Consider the following 18,492-nt stretch of genomic DNA (forward strand, 5'->3'; position numbering starts at 1 on the left):
GGTAACAGCCCGGTGTCTGTCCTGCCTGTTGCCCTTGTCGTGGGGGAGCAGCGGCCCGGGACAGCCGGGTCGGGAGCTGGGTCAGGCGCCGTCCCGGGCGGCTGCGAGAGCGGCAGCAGCGGCTCTGTGTCAGGGTGCCCGCGTTGGGCCTGGCCCGAGCACAGCCCTGCCTGCGCCGGGGCAGCTGCGGGACGGCACTGGAGCAGTGGGGTGCGGGGGAAAACTGGGCTTTACCCGCTGGGTAGAGAGACACGGGGCGTGCGGCTGGCACAAAATTACCGACAGAAATTTTTCCCTTTTTTTGTGTATACAGAACATGGTGAATGAGAGTATGAGACGAGTTGGGGCTGTCTGTTTTCACACTTTAAAAAGTGTATCTAACCGGTTGCTGCATACCAGCTTACTGAAATCACAGCCATCAAAAGCAATAATATTTACTAAAAAACTATCTTGGTTGTGCTTACAGTTTAGAGGTTTAATATTTTTCAGGTTCCAACATCTTCCACTGTTAAGAAAGTACACTAATTTCCATATTTGTATATTTCTATGTTTGTATATTTATGTTTCTATATTTTGTATATTTGATTTCTAGGAAATAAGCATTCAGCTGCTCAGAAAAATGAAGATGCTGCTCAGAGGTATAATTTCTGAGGAACAGTATGTGATATTTGTGTTGTTTTGCCTCACCAGTCTCTGTGCTGCAGAGGCTTTGCTTTCTCAGAGTACCACGATTAACTTCAGTAAATCACCAGCATCAGCATCACGTAGAGCATGTTTGGAGTGATGCTGTGTAACTTCTAACAGCATGCACATCTAAGCATTGTGTAATACACTAAAAGTTTATGATCTAACATCCAAAATTGTATTTCCTTAGTCTGTAGTGCTTGCTTTTTGCTGTCTTCTTTACTAGTTCCTTTTTTTCCTGACTACACTCCATAAATAATTGTCCCAGGTTCTTTGTCTAGCCAGTTCTGGATTTCCCTCTTGCAAGAAAATTTAGGGAGTGTGTTGCAATATAGTAAGAGTCAATACTTTTCTTGACCAGCAAGAAAAGCAAACCAATATAAAATATATAACCCTTTGTAATTGTAACTGAATTACTAGTCCAGTTACTTGTTGCTTTGTTTGGCCAACATGGTGTGATACAAAAAAATATAAGCTGTATCTCAGAAAAAAAGATAAAAATACAATTGGAAATTGTTTATGGAAATTTGCCCTCTGTGTCATTCAGTGTCTGTTCTGTTACAGGAAAGCAGATCTGGAGGCTGCGCTGAGAAACAAGATTGAATGTGAGAAAAAAGCCTTGGCTGTTGTTGAGCAGCTCCTGGAAGAGGACATAACTGAAGAGTTCCTTCTAAATTGTGTAGGTGTTACAAGCTTTTATACTGTTTTGTGTCTTAATGTGGTACTTTTTAAAGTTTTTGGAGCAATTTGCTGCAGTTTGAAATAGCTAAACCGTTGATTCCCTCTTGTACCAGCTCTGGTAACAGTTTCCATATTTTTAAGGGTTCTGTAGTGAAAACATGCCCTAGTTTTGCAGGACTGTGTACATTGATGAATCCTCACCCTTCTATCACAGCCTTTGTTTATACCTCTGTGGTTCTGGACTGACAGGTGAACTGTAAAAATTTAGGTTCACATCACACCCTCTGTAAATTCACACAAAGTCCCTATAAGGCACCACAGTTATCTGGCAGCAGAGTTTTGCTGGAATGGTGTGATTATTCTTAAGAATAAGGTTGAAAAGGTTGTAAGTAGGCTGATTAATAGGTGTACAAAATGTGTGAATAGAGGAAAATTACAAAAATAGGTGCCACACTAGAGGCAAAACTGTGAAGGTTTTGTATATGTAAAAAAGAAATGCTGAGGTCTGTTTTCCTTCTCTCTTTACCCTTTTACTTTTTCTGCTGTGTATGTTCTCAATGTTGTTTGTTAAACTTAACAGATAACTGTTAGAAAATTTAAGGTGTTTAAATGCTTAAGGGTTGTTTTGAGTACAAGTTTTCCAGTATTTGTTGTTGAACTACTTTCCTGTCATTTTAGGGAAAATGTATTACTCCATCTCACTATAAGGACGTTGTTGATGAACGGTCTATCATCAAACTGTGTGGTTATCCTCTGTGTCAGAATAAGCTGGAAAATGTAAGTTGCTTCTCCTTAATGCTGTTATCAAAGGAATCTTTTCACAATTTTTATTCTCTTGCATTTTCTTTTTAATTTCAAACTTAGAATATTAAGCACAGATTACTGTCAAGTAAGGAGCTGGGCATTATATAATTCCATTTCAGTATAATCCTTCTAAAGTGAAAGGTGACATTTGACCAGCAGACAGCAGTTATTATATGACAGAATCAGTTACTGTATGATCATAATCACAATCTGCGTATATTTTCTGACAGGGATAAAGATGAACAAGTTGTGGCTTCATGGCCTTCCTTTGTGAATGGGAAAACTTGGAAATCTTGTTCTGTCCGTGTAGCAACAGGTGTCTATGAAAAGATTGAAATGAAAAATAATACAATGCAGGGATATTGTTATGTGAATGCATATATATCTGCTATGAAAATGTGTGTCAACTGTGTCCCCCCTCTTTAGGTAGCATGTGTGAGAGCTTAAGCAGAACTCAGAGGTCAGTTAGATAACCTGTGATGTAATACCAGTGCTACATGTACTTATCTGAAAACAATCTACTGATGTACAAAACAATTCACTGGTTTGGACTTCATCTATTTGCTTAGATGTTAATTTCAAAACTGTTGCAGTTTGCATAAGTTCCTCTGGGTTTGTCTGGGTAGTGGTGGGGGTCTGACAGTTCAGCCTCACATGCATATAAATAGATCTGGATTAAGGAGGGACCTGTCTGTAATTGCTCAGCACTTACACACGAGGAAGGCTTCTTCCATGGCAGCTCCATTATTTCATGTTCAGCACTGGTTTTCTTACAGCTGTGGAGCTGCTTTTTCTGATTAATGAGATGTATATGATTAAACTGCCATTCTTACATCTGGAAAGGTGCAACATCACAAGAACTGAGAGAAAAGGTGGTTGTAGTATGCAGTTCAGTTAAATAGAATATATTGCACATACCCAAATTTGTGAATTAAGAATGAAGTTTTCTCTGTAGTCATGATGGAACTGACAGTCTTGCTGATGAAACTGTGTTATTTTAGGTGCCAAAGCAGAAGTACAGAATTTCAACAAAAACGAACAGAGTTTATGATATCACTGAAAGAAAGGTATGATAACAAGTGTATTTCTAGAACGTGTTTAATGGTGGCAACATCAGAAATGCATTTTGTGACACCATTCATATAGTGGCTTGATTCAGAGGCAAATATGTTTGGTTCTTATGAAAATCATTTTCTCAAACGGTTGAAATTTTGTGTGCATTTCACTTCCTAGATGATATCTTTGGTGAGACAAAATCCATGTGTTTTCTAAGCTTAAACATAAGATGGAAAGTTTAACTTGGATAGGTGTTTGAATGTGGCACAGCTGATGTGTTAAAGGCATTTGTGAAGAAGTGTTCTTTATTTTGCTCCAGCACAGATGAGCTTTAGTAGGGTCAAAGTGAACATTCTTGTCAATCACTGAAGTTTGCAGTAATTCAGTACAAGTTACATCTTACATATCCCTTAGTGTTCTTTTTTGGGGAACATTTAGATTTCTTTTTTGAGGACTTTTCAGCATAAAACCTAACTCTTCACAAAATGTTTCTTTCTGGAAGCATATTCACACGTGGTTGCATGACAGTCATCTTTGCCATTTCACAGGATACACAATCACCTACAGGCAGGTAGACACTAAATTGTAACATAAATGTTTCCAGTTACAGAACAAATTTCTTCAGTGTCACTAGTATGCCTTCCTTTCCTCTGATTAAAACTCTGGGATACAGAGAATTTTGGGAATTGCTTTCAAGAGCAATCAGGCAAGACTCCAACAAGAAGTGGGATGCTTTGTTTTCTCCCCTCATGATGCAAGTTTGCAAATAAATTTTTCAAAGTTGCTGCAGATTTTTAGGTGTTGTTCTAAGTATTACAAAATACCAGGCTCTGTTGCTAACAAAAATTGTCATTATTAGACATCTGAATTTTATTGTATGTCTTTCAAAGTGTGTGAACAGCATATTGGGTTATGGGTTCCTCTTTGAACAGTTTGGTTTGTTGGGGTTTCTTTAAAGTACTGTTATATAGAATCCAACACTGGTTTGTTTCTCATTGTGTAATTAAAGTGCAGGAAGCAGAAAAATGGGGAGGAAAGAAGCAGCTAAATGTGGCTTGTGCAGAATGGGATAGACCTATTTGATAGGTTGGGTTTTTAGGTAAATTAAAACCCTGGCCACAGGCTTGAAAAGAAACATGTATGGGTAGTTAATTTTACAGGCATTAAAAGAAATTACCTTTGTGCCTTTCTTTGTATTAAAGTTGACCTTAGTCGTGTTTTCTTGCTTTCTCTCATTGCCAGTGCTTTTGCAGCAACTTTTGCTATAGAGCATCTAAATATTTTGAAGCTCAGATTTCCAAAAGCCCAGTGTGGATGAGAGAAGAAGAAAAGTAAGTATAATCTTATACATTCATTGCACCTTTTGAGAATATTATTTCTCTATGCATCTGCAGTGGTAATTAAGAGCTGCAGCTCATCAAAATGATTTGGCTGAAGCAGAAGTAGCTGATGTTAACATGTTAGCTTAGCATGGTGTTTGTTTTAAAAGTGTTGTAGCTGTATGGATTACAGTAATTGGCATGGTTCAGTACTACTCTCATCCACTTAGTAGATGTGACCATGTTAGTTTAGAGGGCAGACTAGTCAGAAAAAACAGTCAGCTCCTATTAACTTTAAAATGGACTGACTGGGATTGAATTTTTACAAACTGGTTGGAATAATCTTACTCTGTTACAAGAGATTTTCTAATTTTAGCACAGCACTTGGCATTGATCTTAAGCTTAGACAGTGAATGCTTTCATCTGAAAGCAGTCTATAACATGAGGAGGTTTTATTATCCAATCTAAATTTCAGATTGCCTATTTCTTGTTCTTCCTGCAATACACATTTTGGAACAGTGTATGCAGTCCATGTTCCCATCTCAGAACACGGGCTTGCAAATAATCAGTGGAGCCAATGGGTGTCACTGTTGAACAACAAAGACTGGCATAGGGAATGTTCAGCAAATTTACTCAGCTTTCATTCTCCAAGATGCTACTTCTCATAGTCCCTGGGTTTCAACAAAAGAAACTAGCTGGAGTTAGATGTGTATGAAATACATGATCAAGCAGAGAAGAGCTTTAGAGCAGCCTCATCAGATCTGAGGTATTCTAGTAGGTAAAACTAGGCTCTTCATTAAAAGTTTAAGTTTACCAGTGCTTTTGAGGTAATGTTTTGCTGTCTTCAAGAAAAGTGTTTCTAAAATCTCCCTTTATACTTCACAACAAAAGTTCTTTTATGCCTGGCATAGTTAATTATTTATTGTGGGTGCTGGTGGGGAGGCAGTATTTTCTAAAAACAAACCAACAAACTCCCAGATAGTTCTTGGCTAGCTACACCTCTTTGCACAACCACATACATGTGCACACACCAATACACACTGACACAGCAGAATATTTTAAATTCCTTTGACAGAAGAGACTACAACCTCCACTTAAAACGCCAAAAAAGACTTATATGGAGCTAATAATTTAAATCACTCTATGTTATCACTGTTAGTTTCTAAATTCAGTTTACTGATATGAGTGGTGCAACTTCCTGCAGGGTCTTTTACAAAATGAAAGGTGTTAGTACCCTGACTTGCATTTAGTGCCTGTTTAAAAGGTTTTCTTTCAGTCATAGGATACATTAGATTTTTAACTTTTGGTATTGGATAAGAGGAATAGGAATGTCATGCTGCCTCATAACTGAGGTAGATTAATTGCAAGTAGGGTTTTGGAAAGAAACTCTTCAGAATTTGTTTAGTAATATTTTAAGTTTCTGGAAACCTTTGAAAACTGTTTTCTTTTAAAAAATATATAACTTGACAGCCTAATTTTTAACAAAGTAAAATTTAAAATCAGTAAAAATAGAATGAATATTCTTATTTTTACATTAATTGGAACATTTTCCTATCAATAGCCCAGAATTATCTTTATTATATGAACCTTATGATCTATGAGGATCTTGGCATGTTCACTTGTTTGAAGAAGAGACCAAAGGGTGATCTGAAAGCAGCACACCTAGTTGAAAAAAGTTAGAAAGATTACAAAGCCAAGGTGTTCTTTTTGATGGCCACAGATAATCACATGAATGGTTCAGGTTAGACATTTGGAAAAATACTGTATTAAGGTTATGGTGGAATGAAACAGCAATGGATACTCAGCAATGTTTTGAAATCTCCGTCTTTGGAGGTTTTCAAGATTTAAACATCATGAATTTGTGGTTGACCTAGCCCAGTGCTGGTGACAGTTGCATTTCAAGCAGGAGATCAGACTAGGGCCTTCCAGAGGTCCTTTCTGGCAAACCTTTATGTGACTTGGTGACTGCTTTAAATTGTGTTCACTGCAACAGCTTTGTGCTGCAGGCACACGAGTCACACTCCCTGAACACGTGCACAAACCTCCTCCTGCTAGCTTTGCTTTGAACAGAGGGTGTTGGACTAGAAGATCCTCAGATGTCCCTTCCAAACTCAACAGTTTTTGTATTCATGTGTATTTCAAGACAATAGATTTAGCAGGCAAATGTTCATTCTCTTTTCCTTTTCCAGACCTCCAGACATAGAGCTGCTGAAGGAGGGACGGAGGTACACTGAACAATTTATTTTTGTTGTTATATGCACTTATAGCTAAAAATTTTTGCATCATAGCAGATGCAAAGGGAATCTTTGATTTGTTGTGTTGTAAAAAAGACCTTACTAGAGCCTATGCAAAATTTTTTTTCATTTTGTGATTCTAACCCAGCATATTTGATCTGTATGATTTAGTGTACAGCTGCTCTTGGATTGTGTGTCTTAATTGAGCCTGTTGAAATCTGAAACAAATACACTGTTTGTACTTTGAATATTTTATGCCATCTATTCTTTATAAAGAAAATTGTGCCAATTATATGTGATGAAAGCTTCTGTACTTCTTAATCTAAAAGGTTTATATGAGCCAAAATGAAATCATGCTACTCTGTCATCTCACTGTACCTCTCTGTGCATTGTGCAACTTTGCTTGTTTTCTTTAGCAATGTAATCTAAAAGGTTTATATGAGCCAAAATGAAATCATGCTACTCTGTCATCTCACTGTACCTCGTTTGTGCATTGTGCAACTTTGTTTTCTTTAGCAACACATTGCCATTAGGTGGCAAACTTATATATGCTGAAACAGCTCAGCTGTCCCCCTGATTTAAGGGTACTATATTCCTATATATGTTAACATGCCTGTCTTCATTTTAAACTTGCACTATTCATGATGCTAAGTCTGACATTGTTCTGCTGTCTGTAATAATATCTTGTTTGTACTATTCTTTTCTAACTACCAATAATCAGCTGAGAACTCACTTGTCATTTTGATTGCAGACTAGTACAACTTAGAGTTCAAGAAGGCTTTTAGAAGAACACTTGTGATTCTTAAGGCAAAAAATTACACTTTTGTTATAAGGGGAAAAATGCTTTGTTTATCATTCTTACATGAGAATGAGAAACTATTGCAGTTAAAAGCCATTTCTTATTTCACTGATGACTTGTGTTTTCTATTGTAGTGGACGGTCTGGAGAAGAGGTGAAACTACGTGATGAAGTAATTAAAGCATCTGACATTGAAAACCCTAGGATATCTTCAGATCCATGTGAACCTGGTTCTCACGACACAGCCAGTGACAGCAGTACTGATACTGAACAAGAATTTATTTCTTCTGTCCTACCAGGAAGTCAGTCAAGTTCAGCCAGTTTTGCACAGCAACTGCACAGAAAAAGCATCCTCAAAAAGAAGCATGCTCAGAAGATCCAGGCCAGCCCTAAAACTGAAGATGCAGATGTGGTAGAAGCCACTGAACAACTCTCTCATTGTAAATTAGACACTCAGGAAGAAAGACACACTTGCTCTGTTCATAATGAAGTAACTGCACCACCTTCAGACAATACTGCTCCTGGGAGATCAAGTGCTTCAGAAATCTTTGAAAATACATGTGGATCACAGATAGTTTTTCTAGGTGTGAGCAAAAGAGGAGCGGAACATGTTAAAAGAATATTAGCTAAGTCAACAGAACATAAAAACCCTGAACTGAGGCATCCAGTTAATTCTAAAGGCAGTTTACTAGATGTGCTTAGGCAAACACTTATGGAATGGAGAACTGAGGAAACTTTAAAATTTCTCTATGGCCCAAACTATACTTCTTTGGGCTCATCAGAGTGCATAGCATCTGTCAGCCAGGAGACTGAAGAGCTTGATGAGGATGACTTAGATACAGCTGATGATCTCAACACTGTTGCTGGAGGGGAGTCTGAAAACAGTTTGAACTACTCTTTACCTTTCACAGGCTCAGGTGGAATAGTTAAGTCTGCGCCTAGTTATGAAAAATTAAAAGAAGAAACAGAGTTCCTAGAAATCCGAGTGAGAGAGTTCTATAAAGGAAGGTGTGTCTTGGCTGAGGAGGCAGCGAGGCAAGCGCAAGCAGGGGGACATCCAAGCAAAGACAAAGTAAGTGTCTGGTGTAACAGTGTGGAGGTTGTGTGAAGCCTGAATAGACCTTCAAAGAATTACTACTTTGTTTCTGCTGTCATAAGTGGATAAGTATCTCACATGGAGAAAGAGAAAGTACCATTAGCTGCATACTGTATGTTGCATCACATTATGCAAGTGTCTGCCCATTAAAAAATGGTTGTTTGGGGTTGTCTTTTTCAGAGATAAGCGTTATTTAGTGTTTAAATATTTATTGATTGTCTGTGACTTTTTTGGTGTACTGACTTCAGCTAAACACTAGGTTATAGCTGTTAAAGTTTCTTGTCTAATACAGGATGATCAACAGGAAGATCTCACCTTCCCACTTGTTGATTCAAAGGCACAAATGCAGATTAGGAAGCGAATTGTCCTTGAAAAACTGAGAAAAGCGTAAGTACCCTTTATTTTGGTGAATGTCAGTCTGAAGTTCATGCTTGTTCATCACTTTTTTTGTTTTAAGTAACAAACACATGCAAGGATGGGCCTGGCTCTTTCTGGGTGGCCCTAGTCATAGATGAAGCCCATTGTTTCCCTAAAGGACTTACTTATTTCTGCAGCAGTCAGCTGTAGTGCAGTTGCAAGTGCCAGTTTGCACAGTCTGTAGGTACCAACTACTTAAGTTCAGGAGGACTTACTTATTTCTGCAGCAGTCAGCTGTAGTGCAGTTGCAAGTGCGAGTTTGCAGTCTGTAGGTACCAACTACTTAAGTTTAGACAGAAAAACTTGAAAATTATTGAGAGGAGTTCAAATACTTGTACATTAAGTATACTGTTACTTGTAAACAAATGCTTGTAATTGTTTAAGCATAGGTCTTACAAAGAGAGAGTTTCTAATGCATGTTTGGATGGCTGGTATCAGTATGCCTCTAGCTGCAACCACTAAAAGCCCTCAGAACTGGATCTTAAAACTTTGCAAACATCAGACCTACATTAAAGGGCTTTGGAGTCACACAGAAGAGATTAAGGCATTTCTGATGTAGCTGTTAGAATTATTAAATTGTCAAAGTTGGGAGGATCTTGAAAATATTCTCATTGTCAAGCCAGTGCAGATAAATGACTGAAGGTCATGATTCTGTTGGTTTTGGTAGGAGTATTTACTTTTCTTTCATTGTAGTTTGTGTTACCTAGCCAAACTAGGTTTTGCAGAAGCCTTTTTTTTTTAACTTAAAACCTCACAACCAACCCCCCATCTCCCATAAAAAGAAAATCCTTTCTGTTTTTCTCTACCTGCACCATGTGTGGATAGGCCACAAATACGGAATCAAACCATCCCCCAAGTGTATTGTCAGTAAATGTTGATTGTTTTAAATTTCCTGAGCTGATGCAGTTGTTCTGTCACAATCAAGAGATAATTTTCCTTGTGATAAAGCAATGAATATGCCCAGCAACATAAGAATCCTGTGTTCAGTTTTTGTAAAACATGCAGTCTTCCAGAATACTGATGCAGTAAGTGTTATGTGCATATAAATGCAAATCACTGGATATTCAAATACAAGAGAATTTTAACTATTTAACAAGTAAATAGAGGCAAAAGTTTAATCCTAAATGTGAAAAACAAAGGATGTTATTTCCATCATTTGGGAATGCTGACAACTGGTTAAAGAGTATGTGCAGTTTGTGTGGTCTATCCTTTTTATGCACAGATAAGTAAGGAGAAAACCTGTCCTTTTCTTTCTTTTGAATTTTTCTGGTAACTATCATGTAGATTTCATCTACCAATCTCACAGTGGACTGACATTTCTATTGCATCTGTGTGAGTCTGAGGTTAGCAGGTATATTATGTGTGAATACCCCATTTAGACAAGCAGCTTCCTTTTGTATTGTTATTTTTGAGCCAAGTAAATATAAACCTTCAAAAAAATTTATAAGGCCTGTAGTTCTAATCCTCATAACTGTAAAAATACTTTTTCAGAACTGAAAGGTGAAACTAGTAAGTATATGTTTGTAGAATTATATTTAAATCTTCTCATTCACACAGAACTAGAGCTTCTTATTTTTAAAAACAAGTGGTTGTGAAGTGAAGATTTTGGCTCAAACAGTGCACAGAGAGAGCTGAAATGAAAACTAGAGGCCTGACCTGCTGCACAGAAGTCAATCTCTTTTCCTTTTTACTAACCTTGATAAGCTTTGGTAGAAGGCCTACTTCAGAAGAAATGAGAAAGAGAGGAAAATCTATAGTGACTGGTGTCTTTTGCCTTCTAGATTATCTGCAGTTTTGGGCCCTCTTCACATTGCTTCAGGTGATGTCTACACAGAGCTAAAAAATCTTGTCAAAACTTTCCGGTGAGTATTGGTCTTTACTTGGAGATTTTTATAAATTGATGACTTAAACTTGCTGTTGAATGATTTGTGATTTGGGCACAGAGAGGAGGGCCCTACTGCAGATTTGCCCTTCTCTTGCTGTGTGTTCATGTAGGTGATGTCACGTTCCCTGTGGACTAACAAGTCAGCCCTTTCCCTGCTCCTGACAGTGGCTAGGTCACCAGGAGTATTTGTAGATTTTTAAAAACTAGGCCAGTGGTCTCTGGAGGATGTTGGTAAGTCTTTTAAAGGTTCTGCTACCTCGTCACCTCCTATTAAGCGTGAGTTTCTGAGATCTGTCCCTTTCTTTTGCTCTAGCTCCCTGCAGCTGGGCTAAATGGTTTTAAACTGATTAATAATTTTTACCACTAACTTCTAGAGTCAGTCAGTTGGATCTGTCTTGTTCCTGATTTCAAAGGGAAGTAGATCTAGTGGGCACTTCCATCACCATAGGTGAAGCTTCTGCTTCAGTCAGTAGAACTAAAGACAGTATTTGGAAATAGTGAGGTAAAGGAGGGCAAAGAGAATGGTAACTTCTCTGAACATTTTTAGGTTTTCTTTGGGAGACAACTCTCATAACCTGGACCTAGATTGTGTCCTCAAGTATTGGCAGAAAAAAAGCAATAGCAGTTGCTAACTGTGTGTACATTGTCACTCTTGAAACATCCTTTGCACATCCTCAACCTGCATGAGGTTTACATGAGTTTTCCAAAACTCATTCATGTAGCATTTGCCACAAGGAATCTGGGCTTTGGTGAATAGAAACCAGCTCTACCCAATTTCTTATGATTTAATGCTGTGTGTGGAAGGACACCACTAAAACACAGATGTCTGTCTGCAAGATTTCTTCCTGTGGAAGGTTCTCTCTTCCTTTCTGGTAACTCTGTGCATGATCTCTTTTAAATAAAAACATTGATACTATGTGAATTTGTTTCTGTGATTGCAGTCTTTTAAGTTCTGACTTGCCTTTTCGTTTAACAACACCACTGAAACCAGTGAAAATGTTTTTGCATATAGTGTATAGATACCTGTTGTTTGAGAAAGATCTTAGTGTCTTAAAACAGTTTAGTTGCTCTGCAGTTTAAATACTTAGCAGTCACTTCAGTTTATGGATTGATAAAAGTGGAGAAACTATATTTGGTGTCTTTCAAACTACTTTTTAATGATTGATTATCTAAGAAGGCCCAGAGGTTCTCAAAAACAGAGCTTCTATTTTAAATTACTTTAGCTATTCAGAGACAATGGGGCGTGAATATAAAGTTGTCAGTGGTTTATAGCAAATGAGACTTGAAACCAAAAGAGACTTCTAAAACACATACGTGTATCTGTATGTATATACACACACACTTGTGGGTTTACAGCATAGAACCAAATCAGATTTATTTGGACTTTAACCCAATACCTGGTTCATGCAGCAGTAGTTCATCATAATTTAAAGGCCCCCCCTAACCTGTTTTGAACTCTTAGATAACACTTTGTGAGTTTATTTTTTGTGTCATTTTTCTTAGGAAGTAAGTTGAAGGTAATGGTAGCAACTTCTTGGGGTTCTCTTACTGTGAAGGCTCCAGATCAAGCTGCTTAGAAATTCAGGATTCTGGGTGGGGGATGGTTAAAGATATTTGTGGGCACTATACAAGAATTTTAAAAGCCTTAATATAATATATATCTCAAAGTAAAGGGAGTTTTGTTGTCACTCATAGCAAAATAATACAAAAATACAGGAAATAGGGAAGAATAAAAACCTTTGGGCCCTTTTTCTGTCTTGCATTACTGATGTGGAGGGGTCTGTTGGTACACAAGAGCTAGCTCATGGATATTAAGGTGAAGGCATAGACTTGAATGTCCAGTTTGGTACACAGGTTTAAGTTTATTTACTATTAGTAGTCTCTTAAGTTTTGGACTGAATGCTTTGGCAGGGAGACTTGGCATAAATTTTAAATGGTATTTGTATTTACAGGGTATAGAAATTCAAATGTTACTTTCTTTCTTAATGTTGTTCTAATGCTTAATGATAATGGAAAAGCACTGATAAATGCTCGTGCTCTTTCCTGCTTTTTGTACTGTAGATATTTGAGGCTGAAGAGCTTGCCAAAAAGGGTAGTAGATAAAACACATGGCTGTAGTAGGGCTTAGCTGAAGAAGGGTAAAAGAGCATGTGGTGAACTCAGCAACAACGATTTTCAGCTCCATTGGTTTTTAAAGGAACACTTGCAGTTCAGCCTCCTTTGGGCAGCATTTATTCAATCACCACTGCTAAGAAACACACTAGAGAGATCTCAAGAGACATTTTAGAATGGTTAGAGCTCTTCCCAAACAAAGTCCCTCAGTGCCTGTAAGCTTTTGTTAAGAAAACTGAGATGTCAAATAATTCTCCAGAGTGTGTAAGGGTACTTTGTTAAAAGATCTAGAGAAAATTAGCTTCTTATATATAAATTGAGGAAAAATGATTTTGAATGTGTGGTTGGGTTTTTTAAAGGCATAATACTTCCTTTTGAAAATAGGATTTCATCTGTATTTTATGGCTGTGAGTATTTTAATTCCCCTTATGGGGCTTGTCATTGACATTGAACTCTACTGATGAATCAGAAGTGAGATGTGTTCAAGACTTCTTGTTACAACTTGGTTTTGTCATGTGTCCAAGACAGTCTTTTAGCTTTTATGTATCCTGAATATATGTTATCTGGCTTATACACTTATTTATACCTATTTTAGTATTACCCTTGTTAAGTGGAATTTTGAGTTCTGGGTTTCAAGTCAATAATTAGTACTTGGTCATAGATGAAGTTCTGTGTGGACATAGGGGTGTATCAGGTTGTTAATGATGTTTTCTCAAGTAACTAGGTTTCTCTCGAAAGAAACCTGAAGTTAAATAGTGACTTATTTTTGCTGGTTGTCATCAAACTAAATGATATTACAGTATGTAAATATGTTGCTGTTTTCCAGGAGGTAGAAAAGCTGCCTTTTATGGTTGAATTGGTTGAGTTGAAACCTAAAGAAAAACACCATATGCTTCAGTATTTGCCTGTGCTGCCCTGGGTTAGTTAAACTTCACTCATCTTAGTGTAAATTTTGGAAAAAATACAGCTAGCTGAGATCCCCTGAAGTCACAGCTTTGCATCCTAATGCCATGAAATCAGTTTACAGATTTACAGAATGGACAGATCTTTGAAGTGTAGCTGTATATGCCCATACCTGGGAAACTGAACGTAGGATGTAGGCTGCTGCATTTGCAAATATGCTGGATTTACTGGTTTTATTTACTCTGGATTCCTACAATTTCCCTATTGGAATTCTCTTGCTTTGCAGGCTGGGCACGAGTCAGTTATCAGGACGTCATTTGAGATGGAATTTTTATGCATCTTTCTCTAGGCCCTTACCCTGGAAGCTTCTGCCACTTGGATCCACGTGCTCAGTCAGGCTCCCTCACAGTGTGAGAATGGCCTGGGTGCTGCTGAGTGGCTGCAGCGTGTCTTGCTGCAGGGAACCACAAGACCCACAAACCAGCAACTGAACAACCCACACAGCTATTTGGGATCATCCAACTTTCCTAGCTTGTGTATCCTGCCCTAGGCAAGAAAGTGGGCACATGGCACATTCTGTTTTGGGAAGTTGCATATTGTTTTCTTTCTCTAGGTAGGTGAGGGAGAATTTGGCCAAACTCTTTGAACAGAAAAGATTTCACTGCAAAACTGAAATCAGACACACAAAGTTTTGTACAGTTTTAACATTTCCACAATATATTTTTAGAATAGAAATCTAGTGACCTCTTTCATGGATTGTTCTGAAGTAACAGTTTTGGCTAGAGGCAAGACAAAGAATTAATGAACCATTTCTACAGAGGCCCTGCAGTTGCCTGTTGTCAGAAAGCTTTGCTCTTCAGAGGCCTTGGTGTTGACACAGAGCTTGTTTAAAGTGACTGCCCTTCCACTGCTCCTTATTATTTAAGGCTTCACACCTGTAGGTTGCTTGCTTTACTCTGCCCTCTCTGAAATGTTTGTTTTTTTCCAGCTGCACAAGTGTTTTCAGCTGCACGGGTGTACTGAGAGGTTACTGAGTTGCAGAAGCCTGACTGTTCATGCAGTGCAGTGGCTGTACCACATCAGCAGATCCATACTGCTGTGTCCTGCTGGTTATCTGTGTCTTTTGACTACCTCCTTCAGAAATAGCATATTGATGGCAATGACTAGTGTTCAGACCTTGCCAATCAATACTAACATTGAATAAGAGTTAATTGACACAAATAACTGCATCTCTCAGTTTGTGTACGAGAATGACACTTTCCTGTGCTCTAATCAATAATAACTCCTTGTAAAGCATTGAAATAAAGCTGCTTTCTCTATTTGACAGAGTTTCCCCAGGTGGCTTGGAGCTGTCTCTTTCATTATGTCTCATCATAACAGATTAACTGGAATGTTACATATGAATTGCCTGTCAAGATGATTCCATCAGGCATTTCTTGGTAGTGTTTATCACTGTCATCAGTGTTGAGTCAAGATGTTCAGCCTTTGTTTAATCTCTTATTCAGTTTACCAGGTACAAACTTTGTTGCCAGCTAAATCCATTGGCTATTTCAAATAATAATTGCTAAAATTAACCTTTTAATAACAAATGTCATCAGTATTTGCCAGAACTCTTCGTTCTGGTTTGATGTGACAGTTCCTTTGTATGTAGTGCAAAACACTGTTTTTCCTTTCATAATTGAACAAAACTCAGATTGTTGAGACACAGACTCATCAGAGAATTGTCACTGCCGCCTTATAAAATTCAGTCTGTGTCCACATCAGCTTTTACAACAGATCTGGATCTGAAGCCAACAGGAGAGAAACTAAGTGTAAGAAGGTCCATTTTTGAGAAACTCATGTCAGTTCTGGAGAATTTCCCAGGGGTTTGAGTGAGAGCTGGGCTCTCATAGCAGCCAGGACTATTTGTGAGCAATTTAAAAGAAATAGCTTCTGTTCAGTCTTCCCCATCCCACTTTCATATTAAAAAAGGGGACATTGAAAATTCTGCAGTTCCTCCATTAGAGGATGACAGAAGCTTAAGAGCTGGTGAATTGCTCAGATACATCTGTAACTGCATCTTTTTAACTTGGTGTATTAATGGTAGACTTACAATTCAGCTGTTAAGATCCGCTTACTTTTACTTCTGAATGTACTGACTTTTTAAAAATTATTTTTCAGGTTAACAAACAGAAATATTATACACAGAATGCCTGAATGGACTCTCATTGCTATTGTTTTGTTATCTGTGTAAGTACCCTTAAATGTCAAATATTCTTATGTGCAACTGTCTCATTAGCCTCTTGGAACAAGATGTAAAAGAAAAGAAAGATTTCATGGAACTAACTGTGGAATCAACAGAAATATTTCTTTCATGCAAATGAACAAAATTTTCTTGGCATATTGTCAAGGGGGACAGTTGTCCCCCTTGCATCAAATGTTATCAATGGACAAATTGATGTTAAAAAAAGAAGAAAAACTAAGCTTTAGGGGGTTTTAAAGAGACCTTGCAGGATGAAGTAGGAGTATAATTCACCCTCTTCCATTTGCTGCTGACATGCATTTTTCCCCTCTCTGACATTAGGATAAAATGACATGTGTATTGTGCTATTTGGATTTGGCATAACTGTTAGGCTTTTCATTTCTCATTTTGCTTCTAATTACTTTAAAGGTTTCACTTTTTTGATTAAACTCAAGTTATTTCTCTAAAGATATGTGTGCTTCTAAATATGTATAAGTATTCTAGCAAACTTCTTTTGGAGGGAAAATTTCTTTTAGCAGGAGAATTCCTCCCAAGGAATACTGGCAACCAGTATTTTATTTTTATGAGGATTAGCTTTGTTGGTTAAGTACCACAGTGCCTACAGTCCTCCTTAGCTTTGTTTTACTTACTGTATAATTAAATTCTTTACAATAATTTCCCTAATGAGAAGCCTGATTGTATTACAGTGTCTTTCAGTACTTCTATGCAGAAGCGTGATCTGTAAAATCTGTACTCATATGCATCAAGTGAAATGAGTTCCTTAATTAGTATTTTGCAAATTCGTGTGCTTTTCTGAGGTTAAAGACACAAACTTTGCAGTGCGTTAAACAAACACAAATTTGTATTAAAAGGTGAACTAATGTTAAATGTTTAAGAAATCACTGGTGGTTTCACAGTGTGAGGCTCTGCCTTCCATTAGGGTTAAACCATCAATCAATCTTTGTATGTCTTGAGCTTGAATTACGAGATTGCAAAAATCTTTATTTCCGAATCTGTTCATGACTGCGCTGCTGCTGCTGCTTCTTTTGGGCTTCCTGGGTCACTGGAGCCTGTAGGACAGAGAGCTACTTAGAGACATTCACAGGTCAGGAAGTATTGTGGGCCAGCTCGTGGCATGCCCAGCACTGCACTTACTTTCCTTGATATTACTTCAGTCTGACACATTGTTCTGGCTCTGCTGTCCCAAGGAAGATGGTACCAGCAGGCATTAGAGCAGGCTTCAGCGAGCCTTACATCTGTGTCACCCAGCCAGATACCGCTCAAATGATTCATTAAATCAGAACACAGAAAGTAACTTTACTTGAATGCCTTGGCATAAATTTTTTATCAACTATAAGAACAAATCTTTTGTCATTTTTACTATATATTCTTATGGTTGAATTGGTAATTTGTGAAACAGATCTTATGAATTTTTCAAGTAGTTTCTGTACAGCTAAGGAAGTGGTGTCTCTTTTTGATCAGAAGTTAAAATATGTAGCTGGGCTCTGCATATGATGAGCTGTAAATGTTTACATAAGTAATGATTGTTTTACAGCTGCTTTAAAATGTTATACAAGCAGTAGGCAGTCCTGGTAGCAGTCAGAATAAGCAGACAACCAAGTCTCTTTTTACCTTTGCTTACTAAAGAAATTAATTACATTTGATTATTAAAAGAGTAGATTGTATTTATAATATTAGTGAAATCATAAATAAAACCGCTGCTGATTTCTGCTTATTGTAAGGTTCTTGCAAGCACATGATCTTGAGATTTTTAATAACTTCTCTCAGCTTCCTCTTAGGGGAGAATGTGGAAGAATGTAGGTGGGATAGAATGAGTGTTAAAATTCCTCTAATAAGATGATGCATCTTACATTATTTCTAAAAAGATTAAAGCAGAACATTTAATTATTTGGAAATTCTAATCAAGCTTGAGTATTTAGTGGAAGCCAGGACTGTGCAGGGAAAGGTGACTGAGGATGTGGACAACCCCTCACAGGTCCTCATTCAAGTCCTTTCTCACTTCCTGCAGTCTGCCAAGGAACCTGTCATATATTAATAATAATTTTCATAAAAAGAATTACACCCTATTTAAGTCTTCTCCCTTAGTTGTACTGAGACATTATGCACATTGTAGCACATCTGCTATTATTTAGATCATAGAGTTGTGTGGGCCTGAGTCAGAGGGGGTCTTTGGTAGCTTCAGCCATGCTTTCACATTTATTTACAGGTCCTGACCTGTGATGTTTCAGACATAGGTATGACATATCAGTCATATTTCTGTT

The 18,492-nt window shown here is 37.7% G+C and overlaps 1 protein-coding gene across 4 annotated transcripts in view; it reads left to right on the forward strand.

Moving 5' to 3' along the window:
* RPAP2 (RNA polymerase II associated protein 2) overlaps positions 1 to 18,492 on the forward strand; it is a 30,986-nt gene that overhangs the window by 365 nt on the left and 12,129 nt on the right. For 2 of the 4 annotated variants that reach the window (XM_039727171.1, XM_039727173.1), the window contains exons 2-11: positions 593 to 638; positions 1,249 to 1,363; positions 2,044 to 2,142; positions 3,171 to 3,236; positions 4,468 to 4,556; positions 6,734 to 6,769; positions 7,712 to 8,648; positions 8,965 to 9,059; positions 10,871 to 10,951; positions 16,150 to 16,218. In XM_039727171.1, coding sequence (XP_039583105.1) covers positions 593 to 638; positions 1,249 to 1,363; positions 2,044 to 2,142; positions 3,171 to 3,236; positions 4,468 to 4,556; positions 6,734 to 6,769; positions 7,712 to 8,648; positions 8,965 to 9,059; positions 10,871 to 10,951; positions 16,150 to 16,218 — 1,633 coding nt within the window. Of the gene's footprint in view, positions 1 to 592; positions 639 to 1,248; positions 1,364 to 2,043; positions 2,143 to 3,170; positions 3,237 to 4,467; positions 4,557 to 6,733; positions 6,770 to 7,711; positions 8,649 to 8,964; positions 9,060 to 10,870; positions 10,952 to 14,275; positions 16,100 to 16,149; positions 16,219 to 18,492 lie in introns of those variants that run through there. The other 2 variants (XM_039727170.1, XM_039727172.1) reach the window with 2 other exon arrangements.

The sequence above is a fragment of the Passer montanus genome, unplaced genomic scaffold, assembly GCF_014805655.1.
Source record: "Passer montanus isolate IOZ18808 unplaced genomic scaffold, ASM1480565v1 scaffold60, whole genome shotgun sequence".
NCBI classification, from domain to species: Eukaryota; Metazoa; Chordata; class Aves; order Passeriformes; family Passeridae; genus Passer; species Passer montanus.